The 16,547-nt window shown below is 35.0% G+C and overlaps 1 protein-coding gene across 4 annotated transcripts in view; it reads left to right on the plus strand.

Annotated features, from left to right (window-relative positions):
* DOCK3 (dedicator of cytokinesis 3) overlaps window positions 1–16,547 on the plus strand; it is a 390,231-nt gene that overhangs the window by 31,177 nt on the left and 342,507 nt on the right. For all 4 annotated transcript variants that reach the window (XM_082414877.1, XM_082414876.1, XM_082414875.1 and 1 more), the window contains exon 2: window positions 8,310–8,393. In XM_082414877.1, coding sequence (XP_082271003.1) covers window positions 8,310–8,393 — 84 coding nt within the window. The remainder of the gene's footprint in view (window positions 1–8,309; window positions 8,394–16,547) is intronic.

Raw genomic sequence — 16,547 nt, forward strand, 5'->3', positions numbered from 1 at the left:
CTTTGTTTAGTAGTTACATAGTTTCTTGTTTCCTCTTTTTGTGATGTTAGAGCTATCGATGATCATTTCCTATACCCATACATTTATTGGGGGTTGCAAAATGGTGATATTCTACCTTTGCCATCACTTCTTTGTTTATTGTCTAGGATATTTTTTATAAAGAGAAACTTTTCCTTAACTACTTGGGTATTCAAAGGTATATAGTTTGTATAGGAAAAGCATGATATATGTTCTGTTTTTTTTTTTCCTGTTTTGCTAATTATCACAGTAGTGAGTTGATTCCCTTAGCAATCTCTGAAAAGTGACCATAAGCTTTTTTTTGAACCATTGTTATTATTAACTCAGAGATTTAAATATACTGGTATACTATTCTTTTAGTGAGTAATGGGACTCTCCTGGTGTTGAAAGTCCTTTTGATCTGACCATAGTAGTTTTTGATAGCTTCTTTGGTTTTTAGTATGACAGGATATTCTGTGCTTATCTTAAGCATTTCCTGTCCTAAACTTGGCATTTTCCCAAGGAGCCCTGGTTCCTTTTAGTGGGAAAGAGTATATTTAGAAATCACAATTTCAGTGCTAGAGATTTGTCATTGTTTCTAGGCCTTGTCAGGAACTGTGCATGGCTACATTGTCTTTACTTAACTTCGTAAATCTTACATCTGCATTTTCCCTCCCTTAAAAACAGATTCCTAAGTAATTACTTACTTGCCTTATTCCCCATTACTCGCACAACAGTCTTAGAATAGCATTACTATCACTATATCAACAGTATGATTAGTGAAAGCAGATTAAGATTTTTTTGAAGTTCTTTTTATCCTTAGAATATATTCCATTAGGGATATTTGGTCAAATTACTTTCTTTTGACATTACTTGGAATAGTTCCTCTCTTTTTGGTTATGCTACTAACTTGGCTGTACATCTAGGTTTATTTAATTCATTTTACTTTCCATTTTTAGGGCTTTTTTTTGTTAATTTATAGCTCAGTTTTGCTATTATAGAAAACAGTATGCTGCAGATCTTGCTGCATATATATTTATTTACTTGATGGTTATCGAGTATTGATTTCTAGAAGTGGAATTGTGTCAAAGCATGTGAAATCTTAAAATGGACCCATTTCTACCACCTTTTTAAGAAAAAAATCTTACACTTTGTGTTCTGGTCATGTATGTGCACATCTTTATCAGCACTGTTTGGGTATTAATCTTTGACAATCTGATAAAAAAATAAAAATGATACTTTTTAGCAATCTTTGTTACAGTGGTTAATATTTTTTCATGTGTTTTTTGGCCTATTTGTATCTTTCGCCCAGTTTTCTTATGGGCAAAAAAAGTCTGTGTTTTTCTTTTTGATTGTAAAAACTATGTCCATACTGAATGTAGAACATTTTGATTCTTGCTGGCATTTTTCCATTTTTCTTTCAGAAGTTTTAGATATTATATATGGACATCTAAAAAGTTTTACATGTAGTAAAATCCATTACTTGTTCAGAACAAACGAGTTTATAGGTTTGATGTGATCCAATCAAAATGCCACCAGTACCTTTCACTGAATTTTATAATCATTTTCTCCAGTTTGTCTGTAAGAAGAAACATAGGTGGGCTTCCGTGGTGGCGCAGTCCACCTGCCACTGCAGGGGACACGGGTTCGAGCCCTGGCCCGGGAGGATCCCACATGCCGTGGAACAACTAAGCCCGTGCGCCACAACTACTGAGCCTGCGCTTTAGAGCTTGTGTGCCACAACTACTGAAACCTGCACGCCTAAGAGCCCATGCTCCACAAGAGAAGCCACTGCAATGAGAAGCCCATGCACCACAACGAACAGTAGTCCCCACTCGCCACAACCAGAGAAAGCCCGCACACAGCAGTGAAGACCCAATGCAGCCAAAAAAAAAAAAAGAAAAAAACAAACATAGGAGCTTAGTCTTAAAAGAGTAATGGGGGGAGGTACTTAACATTACCATGTTAGGTAATAGCAATTAAAAGTGGGATGTTGGAACAAGAATGATTTATACTTGAAACAGAATAATGTTCCAGAAATACATTCTTTATATTTATGAAACTAGTATATGATAAATGAAATATCTATGTAAACAGTTAGAAAGAAGAAAACTAATGTAATAGTAAAGGAGGCAGAATAATATGGGTCAATCCTGCAGTACAGTTCTTGTAGTATCTTTTGTTTGAGTTGGTGGGGGAAATAATTGAGTGGAAAGAGGTAGATATTTTTCTCTGAGCCACACTGATACAAAGTCAGTTTGGAGTATGAGTCTATTACCATGACAACTTATTTTTGAAATCAGAAGAGATTTGATTTTGTAGTATTATATGGGTGGGCTGGTACAACAATCAAAGATTGTATAGTGGATTTGCTTCAGAATGCATCTTTTGACCCTTCTTTCATGATCTAACAAAGATTAAGCTTTCCCTCATGAGTGTGTGCGTGTGTGTGTGTGTGTGTGTGTGTGTGTGTGTGTTTATAGGTATGTATATAAAGGTAGAAATATTAGAGAAGTATGTATACACTGTAGACAAAATAGGTAAGCAGAACAAGAGGCAGATAAAAATATTCTTATAACCTAGTTGCAACCTCTTTTATTTGTATATTCCACAAAAAATAGAATCATTGTATAAATATTGTTTATAATCTTTTTCTACTTAACACAGTATGAAAAATTTCAAGCTAAATATCTGTAAAATTTTTAAAATTAGTATTTCTCTCTGTTAACATGTTTTTCAAACGTCTTCAATCTTATTTTGCCACTGATGAATTCTTAATTACTTGGGGATTAAGATGGCACAAAACTGAAAGAATAATGGTAAAGGGCATAGTTTTTGTTGTTTTGTTTTGTTTTTGTTTTTTGTTTTTTTTGGAGAATGGGCTGAGAAGGGGCACTGGTGGGTGTGAGCAATCGCTTAGGAGGCCATTACAGGGGTCCAGGCGAACTTGGATTCAAAAGGTAAAAAAGGTTACGAAGCTGCAAAGAGCTGCTGTTATCATTATGTTTGTATTTATCCGTCGGGGTCTGGGCAGGAAAGAGATTGCACAGTCAAATGGGGTAGTCTGAACAGGGTTTAATAAAGGGACTACTTCTGAAGGTGAGGCAGGAGCTAGGGAAACGAATAGGGTGCAGTACCCCGGTGGTTGCTTCCACCACTAGGACTGAAGGGGCAAGTGAGGGAACAGTTACAGAAACTCACAGGAGCTGTGGCCTTCAGCAGAGGGATGCAGCCAACTCCCAGGGCCCAGCAGGAATAAACATCCCAACCTTATTGTCCGCCTGTTCTCCAGCATCTGGCAGTGTTCTCCACCTGATTTACCCAACCAGCCACGGGGCAAGGAGGAGGCTGTTGATGCTGCCCGAGAGGGCAGGCTCTCCGGGGTATAGAGCGAGGTGTGGAGGAGGGTAGAAAGTGGATCTCAGGGGCAAACAAATCTTGCAACATCATACGGATCATGCATTTTTTCCCTCTCATCTCACACTCCTTCCCCTGCCACCACCAATGAAATGATAAATTCTTTGTAGGTGGAGATTATTTTCTTTCTTTTTAAAAAATGTTTATTTTATATTGGAGTATAGTTGATTAACAATGTTGTGTTAGTTTCAGGTGTACAGAAAAGTGTTTCAATTATACATATATATGTATCTATTCTTTTTCAAATTCTTGAAGCTCGCAGTGACCAGTAACTTCTAATGTACCTGACAGACACAGAGGAGAATAGAGTGAAACGATCTATAACTAATAGGTTTATTCTTTGTGATATTCCAGCAAACAGAGTATAGGCCTGAAAGTAGATCCATGATTACAGGGAGAAAGATCTGCTTTCTTTTGAGCCTCTTGCTTTTCTAGCAAATATAATTTTTTTCTTTTCTACTTATACATTAATTTAAAAAATCACTTGAAAGCCAGTGTTGAATGAAGGTAGTTATTAAAGTGGAAAGTTTACATAGGTTCTCTGAATAGGCATGAAACACCCAATTTCAAACAAGGAAAGCCGTTGGTAATTTTAATGTTCTTGTCAATTAGTGACGGAGGTTAGGAAGACAGGAGTGATGAATGCTTTGGAGATTGAAATAATAGCAAGGCTTTCGATAAAGAATTTGTTAGGGAGTACGTAGAAGATCTGGTGAAGTTAAATTCCTAAATGCTCATGCAATTCATTGTAGTTTTACTATAAGCTATGGCTCAGAGATTGCATACTTTTGACCTTAGGACACCTGTCTCATTGTTAATATGTGGGTGCCTGCAAGGATTTGAGAGATGCTGGAACATGATTTTTTCTCCACTGTGATGAAGGGTTCAACCCAGTAAATCCTAGGGAAGACTATTTTTCCGCACTTGGTACTTAAAGGAGGATGCTGTTGAGTATTTGCTGTTTCTTAACATTTTCCAAATCTGTATGGCATTAAATGGTAGAAGTTGGTCTAACTGCTTTGTTATTTGTGTTTGTTCAGAATTTTGTTTTCCATGGGGAATTTACAACATTTGCAGAAGATTGAATAATGCTACTACTATTTAGAAATATAGCCAAATACTTTAATAAGAGCATACTAATTACCAGTGTCTTAGTCCAGTTCAGACTGCTATAAAAAAAATATTATAGACTGGGTAGCTTAAATAACAGACATTTATTTCTTGTAGTTCTAGAGGCTGAAAAGTCTGAGATCAGGGTGCCAGGATGGTCAGGTTTGGATAAAGGCCCTTGTCAGGGTTGCAGACTGCCGACTTCTGTGTCCTCACATGGTGAAAGGGGAGAGGGATCTCTCTGAGGTCTTGATTTATAAGTGTACTACTCCCATACATGAAGGAACCACTTTCATGACCTAATCACCTCCCACAGGCCCCATTTCCAAATACCATCATACTGGGGATTAGGTTTCAACATAGGAATTTTGGGGGGACACAAGTGTTGTCTTTAGTAACCAGTAAGCAAATTTGATATCTTCAGTAGAGATTAAATATATACATATATATGTACACATACAAATAGGCTCATGCTATTCACACACACACACACACAATTTTATAGCTTGGGCTTTTTTTTTTTTTCAACAGTGGAAAGGCTGATATTAGGTAGTATATATTCCTCAGTTTCATCCTTTGCATTTTTATGCACATTGTAGAATCAGTTTATTGATTTCCACAGAATGTCTATTGGGGTTTTGGTTGAGATTGCATAGAATCTAATGATCAATTTGGGGAAAATCTGTATCTTTATACTGTTGAGTCTTGGAATTCATGAATAGGATGTATGCCTTCATTTATTAGACTTTTACTATAATGTCATACAGTTTTCTGTATAGAGTTCTTCCATATGTCTCTTAGATTTATTTATAGTTACTTGACATTTTTGATGCTGTTATAAATTGTATATTCCTAAAACATTTCATTTTGTAGTTGTTTGTTCCTATATAGACTTAAAAAAATTCATATTGTATCTAGTGACCTTGCTACACATTGACATATTTTCTGTGTTGGTTTATGTCTAGGTACTTTGGGATTTTTTCAGGCCTGCAGATAATGATACTATTATTTCTTTGTTTCTAATCATTATACCTTTTATTTCTTTTTCGGCTTTATTTGCACAGGGTGGCCCATCAGTGTAATGTTGAATAGAAATGGTAGTGGACGTGCTCTTCTTATTCCTAACCTTAGTGATAAAATGCTGAGTATTTCACTAATATATATGATGTTTGCTATAGATACATTGTACATAACCTTCATCATATTAAGGAAGTTCCCTTCTATTCTTAGATTATTAAGAATTTTAGTCACGAGTAGACATTGAATTTTATCAAATGCCACTTCTGCATTTATGGATATGATCATGTGATTTTTTTCCCCCTTTATTGATTTTTTTAACATTAAACCAATTGCTCTCTGGAATAAACCCAAATTGGTCATGGTTATTCTTTTTATATATAGTTGGATTTGATTTGCTATTTATTTATTCATTCATTCATTCATTCATGCATGCATGCATGAACACATGGCTTGCGGGATCTTAGTTCCCCGAACAGGACTCGAACCTGGGAATCATGGCAGTGAAAGTGCCGAGTCCTAACCACTGTACCACCAGGGAATTCCCAGTTTGCTTTTTATTTTTTATTTATTTTAAAAAATTAATTAATTAATTTATTTTTAACATTTTTATTGGGGTATAATTGCTTTACAATGGTGTGTTAGTTTCTGCTTTATAACAAAGTGAATCAGTTATACATATACATATATTCCCGTATCTCTTCCCTCTTGTGTCTCCTTTCCTCCCACCCTCCCTATCCCACCCTTCTAGCTGGTCACAAAGCACCGAGCTGATCTCCCTGTGCTATGCGGCTGCTTCCCACTAGCTATCTATTTTACATTTGGTAGTGTATATATGTCCATATATACACTACCACTCTCTCACTTTGTCCTAACTTACCCTTCCCCCTCCCCGTGTCCTCAAGTCCATTCCCTAGTAGGTCTGCGTCTTTATTCCTGTCTTGCCCCTAGGTTCTTCATGACGATTTTTTTTTTTTTTTTTTAGATTCCACATATATGTGTTAGCATACGGTATTTGTTTTTCTCTTTCTGACTTACTTCACTCTATATGATAGACTCTAGGTCCATCCACCTCACTACAAATAACTCAGTTTCATTTCTTTTTATGGCTGAGTAATATTCCATCGTATATACGTGCCACATCTTCTTTATCCATTCATCTGTTGATGGACACTTAGGTTGCTTCCATGTCCTGGCTATTGTAAATAGAGCTGCAATGAACATTTTGGTACATGACTCTTTTTGAATTATGGTTTTCTCAGGGTAAATGCCCAGTAGTGGGATTGCTGTGTTGTATGATAGTTCTATTTTTAGTTTTTTAAGGAACCTCCATACTGTTCTCGATAGTGGCTGTATCAATTTACATTCCCACCAACAGTGTAGGAGGGTTCCCTTTTCTCCACACCCTCTCCGGCATTTATTGTTTGTAGATTTTTGATGATGGCCATTCTGACCGGTGTGAGATGATATCGCATTGTAGTTTTGATTTGCATTTCTCTAATGATTAATGATGTTGGGCATTCTTTCATGTGTTTGTTGGCAATCTGTATATCTTCTTTGGAGAAATGTCTGTTTAGGTCTTCTGCCCATTTTTGGATTGGGTTGTTTGTTTTTTTTTAAAAAAGATTTTCTATCTGTGATCATGAGACAGATTGGCCTGTAACTTTCTTTTCTTATAATGTCTTTGTCAGCTTTTATTTTCATGCTGAGTTAAAAATGAATTCTCTTTTCCCTATTTCCTGGAGGGATTTATTTGTGGTTGGTGTTTCTTCTCCAGATGTTTGGACAAATTCGCTGGTAGAGTAGTCAGGACTTGGTATTTCATTTGTGGGAAAATTTTAATTACAGATTCACTTTTGTTTAATAGATACAGGACTATTCAGGTTTTTAACTGCTCTGTCAGTTTTTGTAAAGTTGATCTTTCTACAAATTTATCCATCTATTCTAAATTTTCTAAATTTTTGTTATAAAGTTTTATCTAATGTCCTTTTATACATCATTTAATTATTAATTACATTAATGTTTTTATTGCTGATACTGATAATTTATACCTTTTCTCGCTCTCTCTTTTTTTGATCCGTCTTGCCTACGTGTCTATCAGTGTTAGTATTTTCAAAGAATTAATTTTAGATTATAAGGCTTAGTATGTGATAGTGTACCTCCTTTAAGATTGACAAGGCTTTTCTTGGTTCTTTGTATTATGTAAATTTTAGAATCATTTTATCAGTTTTCTAAAAATAAAAGTATGTGGGATTTTGATGAGTATAGATTTTCTCTGTTGTACATTTGCTTTTTACTTCATTAATTTTTGTTTATTTTTATTATGGGGATTCTGTTTTTCAAAGCATAATCATATTTATTTGGTGATCCTTTTAAAAATATCTATTTGTCTGTTTATAGTAGATAATAAGCTTCTAATGTTCATTTTTTCTTAATTGATACATACTTGACCAGAAAGAACAGGCAAACACAAGATATGCTGAGGGGGAGAGAGAGGGAGACTCTGTTTACAGAAATGTTTTCACATACATGCATGCATGCACACACCTCTAAGTAATAGTGATTCTGCCAAAGTATGCTTCAGTGTTCTGAACCATTTAATATTACCTTTCAAAATATAGATTAAGTTGAAAGAGACTTACATATTTGAAAAATGAATTAGAAGGGAGAGTATATACTTAAGAAAATTTAGTGCTTAATTTCATTGACACTGACCCTGTCCCAGTATTTTAAAATGCTAATTGACATGTTTATCCTTGTTTTTCTAGTGATATGCAGCTTTCGAGGATCTGTCCCTCAAGGGTTGGTCTTAGAAATAGGAGAAACAGTCCAGATTCTTGAAAAATGTGAAGGTAAGTGGACCCATAAATTGTAAAACACAAATGGTGATCATTTTTGGCAGTATGATATGCATTTATTTTGTAGTACGAGGTTATAAGCAATCATTTTGAAGCCGTAATTAATCACATTATGATACACTGCTATAAAATCATTCCTGATCTATGTTCAGCATAAAGGATGAGCTATTTTGGCTCTAATCTAAAAGTGGCAAATAACTATTGTTGGCTGTCAGAACATGATTTTTTTTTTTTAATTTTTAAATTTTATTTATTTTTTTATACAGCAGGTTCTTATTAGTCATCAATTTTATACACATCAGTGTACACATGTCAATCAGAACATGATTTTTACATACTATATCAAATACTTATTTTTGATTTCCTACAATCAAATAGATAATATTTACTGATTATCTGCATTTGAATAGAATTGAATTGTAATCAGTTCATTTGTATGTTTCTGTCTGATTGGCTGGACATGATCAGTCGTAATTAAAACAAGGCAGTAAATGTGCTCAAATGAAGTTTGGCCTGACTGTCTTCTTCTGTGATATATTTGGGTATTTCTGCTATAATATTTATGCATTATTGAAAAATATCACGTTCTTCAAAATTATGCACTGAAATCAGCAAGATATGTGGAAAAAATACAGTTCCGGAGAAATCACCCAAAATCAGAGCATGGACAAAAACAAAATTGATACCAAAACTGATAGCAGTTCAGCATGACTAGAAGCCACCTCAAATTATATAACAGAGTAGAAATGTTGGTATGTGGGCATGGAGATAGTACACATGGAAGTAGAACTCTGATCCAGTTACTGTTCAGATGGGTATGGGAGTAAGTGCAACCTACTATAACCCAGGAACTGTTTAAGTTGGGGAGTACACTTTTCTGGAAAGGGAGCTCTAGTGCAGGATGCATTTTAATAATTTTCTTAAAGCAGAAGTATAAATAAAAACCCCTTCATGATAAAAAAACTCATAGCAAAATAAGAATAGAAGGGAATTTTCCTAATCTGATAAAGGATATCTAAAAGCCTGCAGCAAACATCATATTCAGTAGTGAAATATTGAAAGATTTCCCACTGAGATCTAGAAATGAGACTATTATAAATTAAGACATTGTGGTTTGGGGGCAAAGACAGAATAATGAAACAGAGGGTCCAGAAATAGACCATCATGTTTATCATCCAGTGATATATGAAAAAGGTGGTATTGCAGTGCAGTGGGGAAATGATGTCCTTTACAATAAGTGATGCTGGGCTGATTGGAATGAAAAATGGTGGCCTAGTCAATAAATGGTATTGGGTCAATATTGAAACCAATGAATCGTGAACCTGACTTCACAGCATATACTCCAGATTCAATTCCAGATGGATGGTAGAATGTGAAATGTAAAACAATCATGCACCTTAAAGGAAGCATAGGAAAATATTCTTTTTGACCTAGGGGTAGACAAAGATTTTTTATTGATAAGTTGTACTTTATTAAAATGAAGATATGTTGTTCAAAAGATATCATTAAGGAGAGGGAAAAGACAAGTCACAGAGTGAAAGAGCTATTTGATAAAGGACTTGTCTTCACATGGTATTTGTCTTTCTCTTTCTGACTTACTTCGCTTAGTATGATAATCTCTAGGTCCATCCATTTAGCTGCAAATGGCATTATTTCATTCTTTTTTATGGCTGAGTAATATTCCATTGTATATGTATACTATGTCTTCTTTATCCGTTCATCTGTTGGTGGACATTTAGGTTGTTTCCATATCTTGGCTATTGTAAGTAGTGCTGCTGTGAACATAGGGGTACGTGTATCTTTTCGAATTATGGTTTTCTCCAGATACGTGCCCAGGAGTGGGATTGCTGGATCATATGGCAATTCTACTTTTAGTTTTTTGAGGAAGCTCCATACTATTCTCCATAGTGGCTGCACCAATTTACATTCCCACCAACAGTGTAAGAGGATTCCCTTTTCTCCACACCCTCTCCAGCATTTGTCAGACATCTTTTCTGACTTCACTGGTAAGAAATTAGGAATTAACTACAAGAAGAAAACTGAAAAAAAAAAAAAACCCCACAAACATATGGAGACTAAACAACATGCTACTAAACAATCAATGGGTCATTGAAAAGTCAAAGAGGAAATCAAAAATTACCTGGAGACAAGTGAAAATGGAAACACAGTGATCCAAAATCTGTGGGATGAAGATGAAACAGTTCTAAGAGGGAAGTTCATAGTGATACAACCCTACTTCATGATACAAGAAAAATCTCAAACAATCAAAATGTACATTTAAAGAAACTAGAAAAAGAAGAACAAGCAACGCCCAAGGTTAGTAGAATAAAGGAAATAAAAGATCAGAGTGGAAATAACTGAAATAGAGACTAAAAAACAATAGAGAAGATCAGTGAAACTAAGAGTTAGTTCTTTGAAAATATATACAGAATTGATAAACATTTAGTTAGATTCATCAAGAAAAAAGGAGAGAGGGCCCAAATAAATAAAATCAAGGATAAAAGAGGAGAAGTTACAACCAACACCATACATACAGAAGATCATAAGTGATTACTATGAATAATTATACACTAATAAAATGGATAACATAGGAGAAATGGATAAATTCCTGGAAACGTACAAATTCCCAAGACTGAATCAGAAAGAAATAGAAAATATGAACAGACTGATTACCAGTAATGAAATTGAATCAGTAATAAAAAACTTCCAACAAGCAGAAGTCCAGGACCAGATGGCTTCACAGGCGAATTCTACCAAACATTTAAAGAATAGTTAACACTTTTCTTTTTCAAACTATTCAAAAAAATCAGTGAGGAAGGAACACTTCTGAACTCATTCTATGAGGCCAGCGCATCCTGATAACAAAACCAGAGACATCACACACACACACAAAATTACAGACCAGTATCACTGATGAATATAAATGCAAAAATCTACAACAAAATATTATCAAATCAAATTCAACAATACATTAAAAGGATCATACACCATGATCAAGTGAGATTTATCCCAGGGATGCAAGGATGGTACAATATCTGCAAATCAATCAACAAGATACACCACATTATCAGATTGAAGAATAAAATCATATATCAATAGATGCAGAAAATGCATTAGCCAAATTCAATGTCTGTTTATGACAAAAACTGTCAACAAAGTAGGTATAGAGGGAACCTCCCTCAACATAATAAAGGCCATACATACGTTAAATCCCACAGGTAACATCATACTCAATGGAGAAAGTCTGAAGGCTTTTGCTCTAAGATCAGGAGTAAGACAAGGATGCTTACTTTCACCACTTTCATTCAACATAGTATTGGAAGTTATTGCCACAGCAGTTAGGCAAAAAAACAAAAACAAAAAAAGGAATCAGAATTGGAAAGGAAGAAATAAAACTGTCATTGTTTGTAGGTGGCATGATACTATATGTAGAAAACCCCAAAGACTTCACACAAAAAATTGTTATTCAGTAAGTGAATTGTTATTCAAAAACTGACTTCAATAAGTGACTTCAGAAAAATTGCAGGATACAAAATTAATGTATAAAGGTCTGATGCATCTCTCTATTTTAACAACAAACTATCAGAGGAATTAACAAAGTGATCCCATTTATAATTGCATCAAAAAGAGTAAAATACCTAGGAATAAATTTAACCAAGGAGGTGAATGACCTGTACTCTGAAAACTATGACATTGATGAAAGAAATTGTAGACAAGACAAACAAATGGAAAGATGTACTATGTGCATGGATTGGACAAATCAATATCATGAAAATGACCATACTGCCCAAGGCATTCTACAGATTCAGTGCAGTCCCTATCAAAATACCAAAGGCATTTTCACAGAACTAGAACAGATAATCCTAAAATTTGCATGGAACCACAAAAGACCCTGTATAGTCAAAACAATGTTGAGAAGGAAGAACAAAGCTGGAGGTATCATGCTCCCAGGCTTGAAACTGTACTACAAACATATAGTAATCCAAACAGTATGGTACTGGCACAAAAACAGACACATAGATCAGTGGAACACAGTAAAGAGCCCAGAAATAAACGTATACTTACATGGTCAATTAATCTATGACAAAGGAGCAAGAATATACAGTGGAGAAAAGACAACCTGTTCAATAAATAGTGTTTGGAAAACTGGACAGCTACATGCAAAAGAATCAAACTGGACTACTTTCTCATACTATATACAAAACCCCCCCTCAAAATCAGTTAAAGACTTAATTGTAAGACATGAAACCATGAAAGTCATAGAAGAAAATATAGATAGTATGCTCTTTGACATTGGTCTTAGCAGTATTTTTTTGATCTGTCTTCTCAGGCAAGGGAAACAAAAGCAAAAATAAACAAATGGGACTACATCAAACTGAAAAGCTTTTGCATAGCGAAGGAAACCATCAACAATACAAAAAGCCTACTGAATGGGAGAATATATTTGCCAATAATAGATAAGGGGTTGATATCCAAAATATATAAAGAACTCCTAAAACTCATTGTCAAAAAAACCCAAACAACCCAATTAAAAAGTGGGCAGAGGACCTGAGTAGACATTTTTCCAAAGAAGACATACAGATGGCCAACATGCACATGAGAAGATGTTCAACATCACTAAACACCAGGGAAATGCAAATTAAAACCGTAATGATACCACCTCACAACTGTGAGAATGGCTGTTATAAAAAAGACAAGAAACAACAAGTGTTGATAAGGATGTGGAGAAAAGGGAGCTATCGTGCACCGTTGATGGGAATGTAAGTTAGTGTAGCCACTATGGAAAACAGTATGGAGGTTCCTCAAAAAATTAAAAATAGAACTACCATATGATCCAGCAATTCCATTTATGGGTCTTTATCAGAAGAAAATGAAAACAGTGTTTTGAAAAGATATATGTACCCCTATGTTCATTGAAGTACTATTTACATTAGCAAAGATATGGGAGCAATCTAAGTGTCCATTACTCTGGGATATTACTCAGCCATAAAAAAGAATATGATCTTGCTATTTGTGACAGCATGGATGGACCTAGAGGGTATTATGCTAAGTGAAGCAAATCAGACAGGAAAAACAAATATGGTATGATGTTACTCATATGTGGAATCTAAAAAACAAAGAAGAAAAGAAACAAAACAAGACAGGAAAAGACTCATGGATACAGAGAATAAACTGGTTGTTCCCATAGGGGAGGCGGTGGAGGGACGGATGAAATAGGTGAAGGGGATTAAGAGGTACAGATTTCCAGCTATAAAATAAATAAGTCATGGAGATGTAATGTACACATAGGGAATATAGTCAATAATATTGTAGCAACTTTTTATGGTGATGGATGGTAACTTATTTTGGTGATTATTTTATAATGTATAAAAATATGAAATCACTATGCTGTATACCTGAAACTAATATAATATTATATGTTAATTATAACTCAATAAAACAAAATAAGACAGTTCAGTAGAAAAATGGGCAAAAGGCTTGGATAGGCTCCTCACAAAACAGATATTCTGATGGTTCATAAACATATGGGAAGGTATTCAGTCTCAGTCATCAGGGAAATGCAAATTAAAACCACAATGAGATATCACCACACAGCACTAGAATGACTGAAGTTCAAAACACTGGCAATACCAAGTGCTGGTAAGGAAGTGGAACAACTGATACTTCCATACACTGCTGGTGGGAGAGACAATGGCTTAACTACTTTGGAAAACTCTTTGGCACTATTTACAAAAGTTGAATGTATGGGTACCTTATGATCCAGCATGTCTACTCATGGTGTAAATCCAACAGCAAAATACATATGTAAAATGTTAGCAGCTGTATTCATAATTGCTGTGAACTGTAAAAAAACAAACTGCTCATCAGCAGTAGAATGGGCAGATAAATTATGATATATTCAGATAACTGAAAGTGACACAAGAAGGAAAATGAATGAGTTATTGCTACACACAACAATACAGATGAACATCACAGATAGAATCTTTACAAAAGGAGGCAGATGTAAGAGTTCATGCTGTTATGGTTTCATGTACATAAAATACAGAACCAGGTAAAACTAATAGCTGGTGATGTTTGTCAGAGAGTAGTTAGATAACCACTTTTATATCTGGCTTTTAATTTTTTTTAATTTTAATTTTAATTTTTATATCTGGCTTTTTAAATCAAGAACGTATCTGTGATATCGTTGTGTGTAGCAGCAATTCATCCATTTTCCTTTATTTATCACATTCAATTTGAAGGTGTGTCTGTGTGTGTGTTAGTGACTGTAAGAGACATGAGTGGCTTTGGGATGCTGCTAATATTTTATTTACTGGGTGGTGGGCATATAGGTACATACTCCTTGTAAATTTGTTTAGCTATAGACTAATGATTTGCATACTTATGGATGTTACATATCAGTAAAAAATTTGCTTAAAAACAGGAGATCCTTGTAAAAATAGATAAAAATGTAGAGATAGAACATCATGTATGAATTTAAAAAATATTGTGTTGAACAAAAGAGCCAGATATAAAAGATTATATTCTGGTTGATTGTATTTATATGAAAGAACAAGCAACATTACAGATTTATGGTGATGCAAATCAGGATAGTGATTACCTCTGGGAGAGGATTGTCTGGAAAGAGACATGAGGGAACTTTTAGGGTGATTGAAAAGTTCTGTCTCTTAATGAAATATGGGTGTTATATGTTATGTGGGTGTTACATTTGTCAAAGCTCTGATTTGCATCACCAGCCCCGTAGGATTAGGTATTGGGTTCTGTTCTTAGTTTGATGTTCATCTCTGTCCTCAGCAAAGTGTGGGTCCCTGAATCCTGAACTCGCCTTGTCCAAACTCCCCAGGGAATGACCCTTGGTTTTTCTGATAGCGTGGGGGTAGAGGGATGTTTGTCTTACATTGTGGGCAGAATAAAGAAGAACTGCAGTGTTTTGACTATTTTTCTTAAAGAGTTTCAAGTAGTCCTTTTGTTTTCAACCCCATACCACACCTAGACCTTACATTTTCCCCTATTTCCCAGCTTTGTTGAGATATAAATTGATATATAACATTGTATAAATTTAAGGTGTACAGTGTGATGATTCGATATACATATATATTGTGAAATGTTTACTGTTGTAAGGTTAGTTAACAAATATTTTACCTCACATAATTACCATTTTGTTGTTATGGTGAAAACATTAAAGCTCTACTCTCACAGCAATTTTTTTTTAAGATTTATTTTATATTTATTTATTTTTGGCTGCATCGGGTCTTAGTTGCAGCATGCAGGATCTTCACTGAGGCATGTGGGATCTTTCGTTGCAGTGCGTGGGCTCTTCATTGTGGGGTGCGGGCTTCTCTCTAGTTGTGGTGTGCAGGTTCTCTCTTCTCCAGTTGTCTCACAGCAATTTTTAAGTATACAATACAGTATTTTTAACTGTAGTCACCATGCCATACATTACATCCCTGAAACTTACTCATCTTATAACTGGAAGTTTGTAACGCCTTGACTAACATCTCCCCATTTCTCCTACTACTCAGCCCCTGGCAACTATTGTACTCTCTGTTCTGTGAGTTTGGCTTTTTTTTTTTTTTTTTTTTTTTAAAGATTCCACATATAAGTGAGATCGTACAGTGTTTGTCTTTCTCTTTCTGACTTATTTCACTTAGCACAGTGCCCTCAGGATCCATCCATGTTGTCTCAAATGGTAAAATATCCTTCTTTCAAGTGGCTGAATAATATTCCATTGTGTTTGTGTGAGATATATCTATATCTAGCTCACATTTTCTTTGTTCATTCATCTGTCTATGGACACAGGTTGTTTCCATGTCTTGGCTATTGTGAGTAATGCTGCAGTGAACATGGGATATCTTTGAGATAGTGATTTGATCTTCTTTGGATACATACCCAGCGGTGGGATTGCTGGATTGTATGGTAGTTCTAGTTCCTCAGTTTTTTGAGGAACTTCCCTATTGTTTTCCATACTGACTCTACCAGTTTACATTCCCATCACCAGTGCACCAGGGTTCCTTTTCCACATCCTTCTCAGCATTTGTTATCTCTTGTCTTTTTGATGATAGCCATTCTAACAGGTGTGAGATGATATCTCATTGTGGTTGTGATTTGCATTTCCCTGATGGTTAGTGATGTTGTGCACCCTTTTAT

This window comes from Balaenoptera physalus, assembly GCF_965194825.1.
Source record: "Balaenoptera physalus genome assembly, chromosome: 11".
Classification (NCBI taxonomy): domain Eukaryota; kingdom Metazoa; phylum Chordata; class Mammalia; order Artiodactyla; family Balaenopteridae; genus Balaenoptera; species Balaenoptera physalus.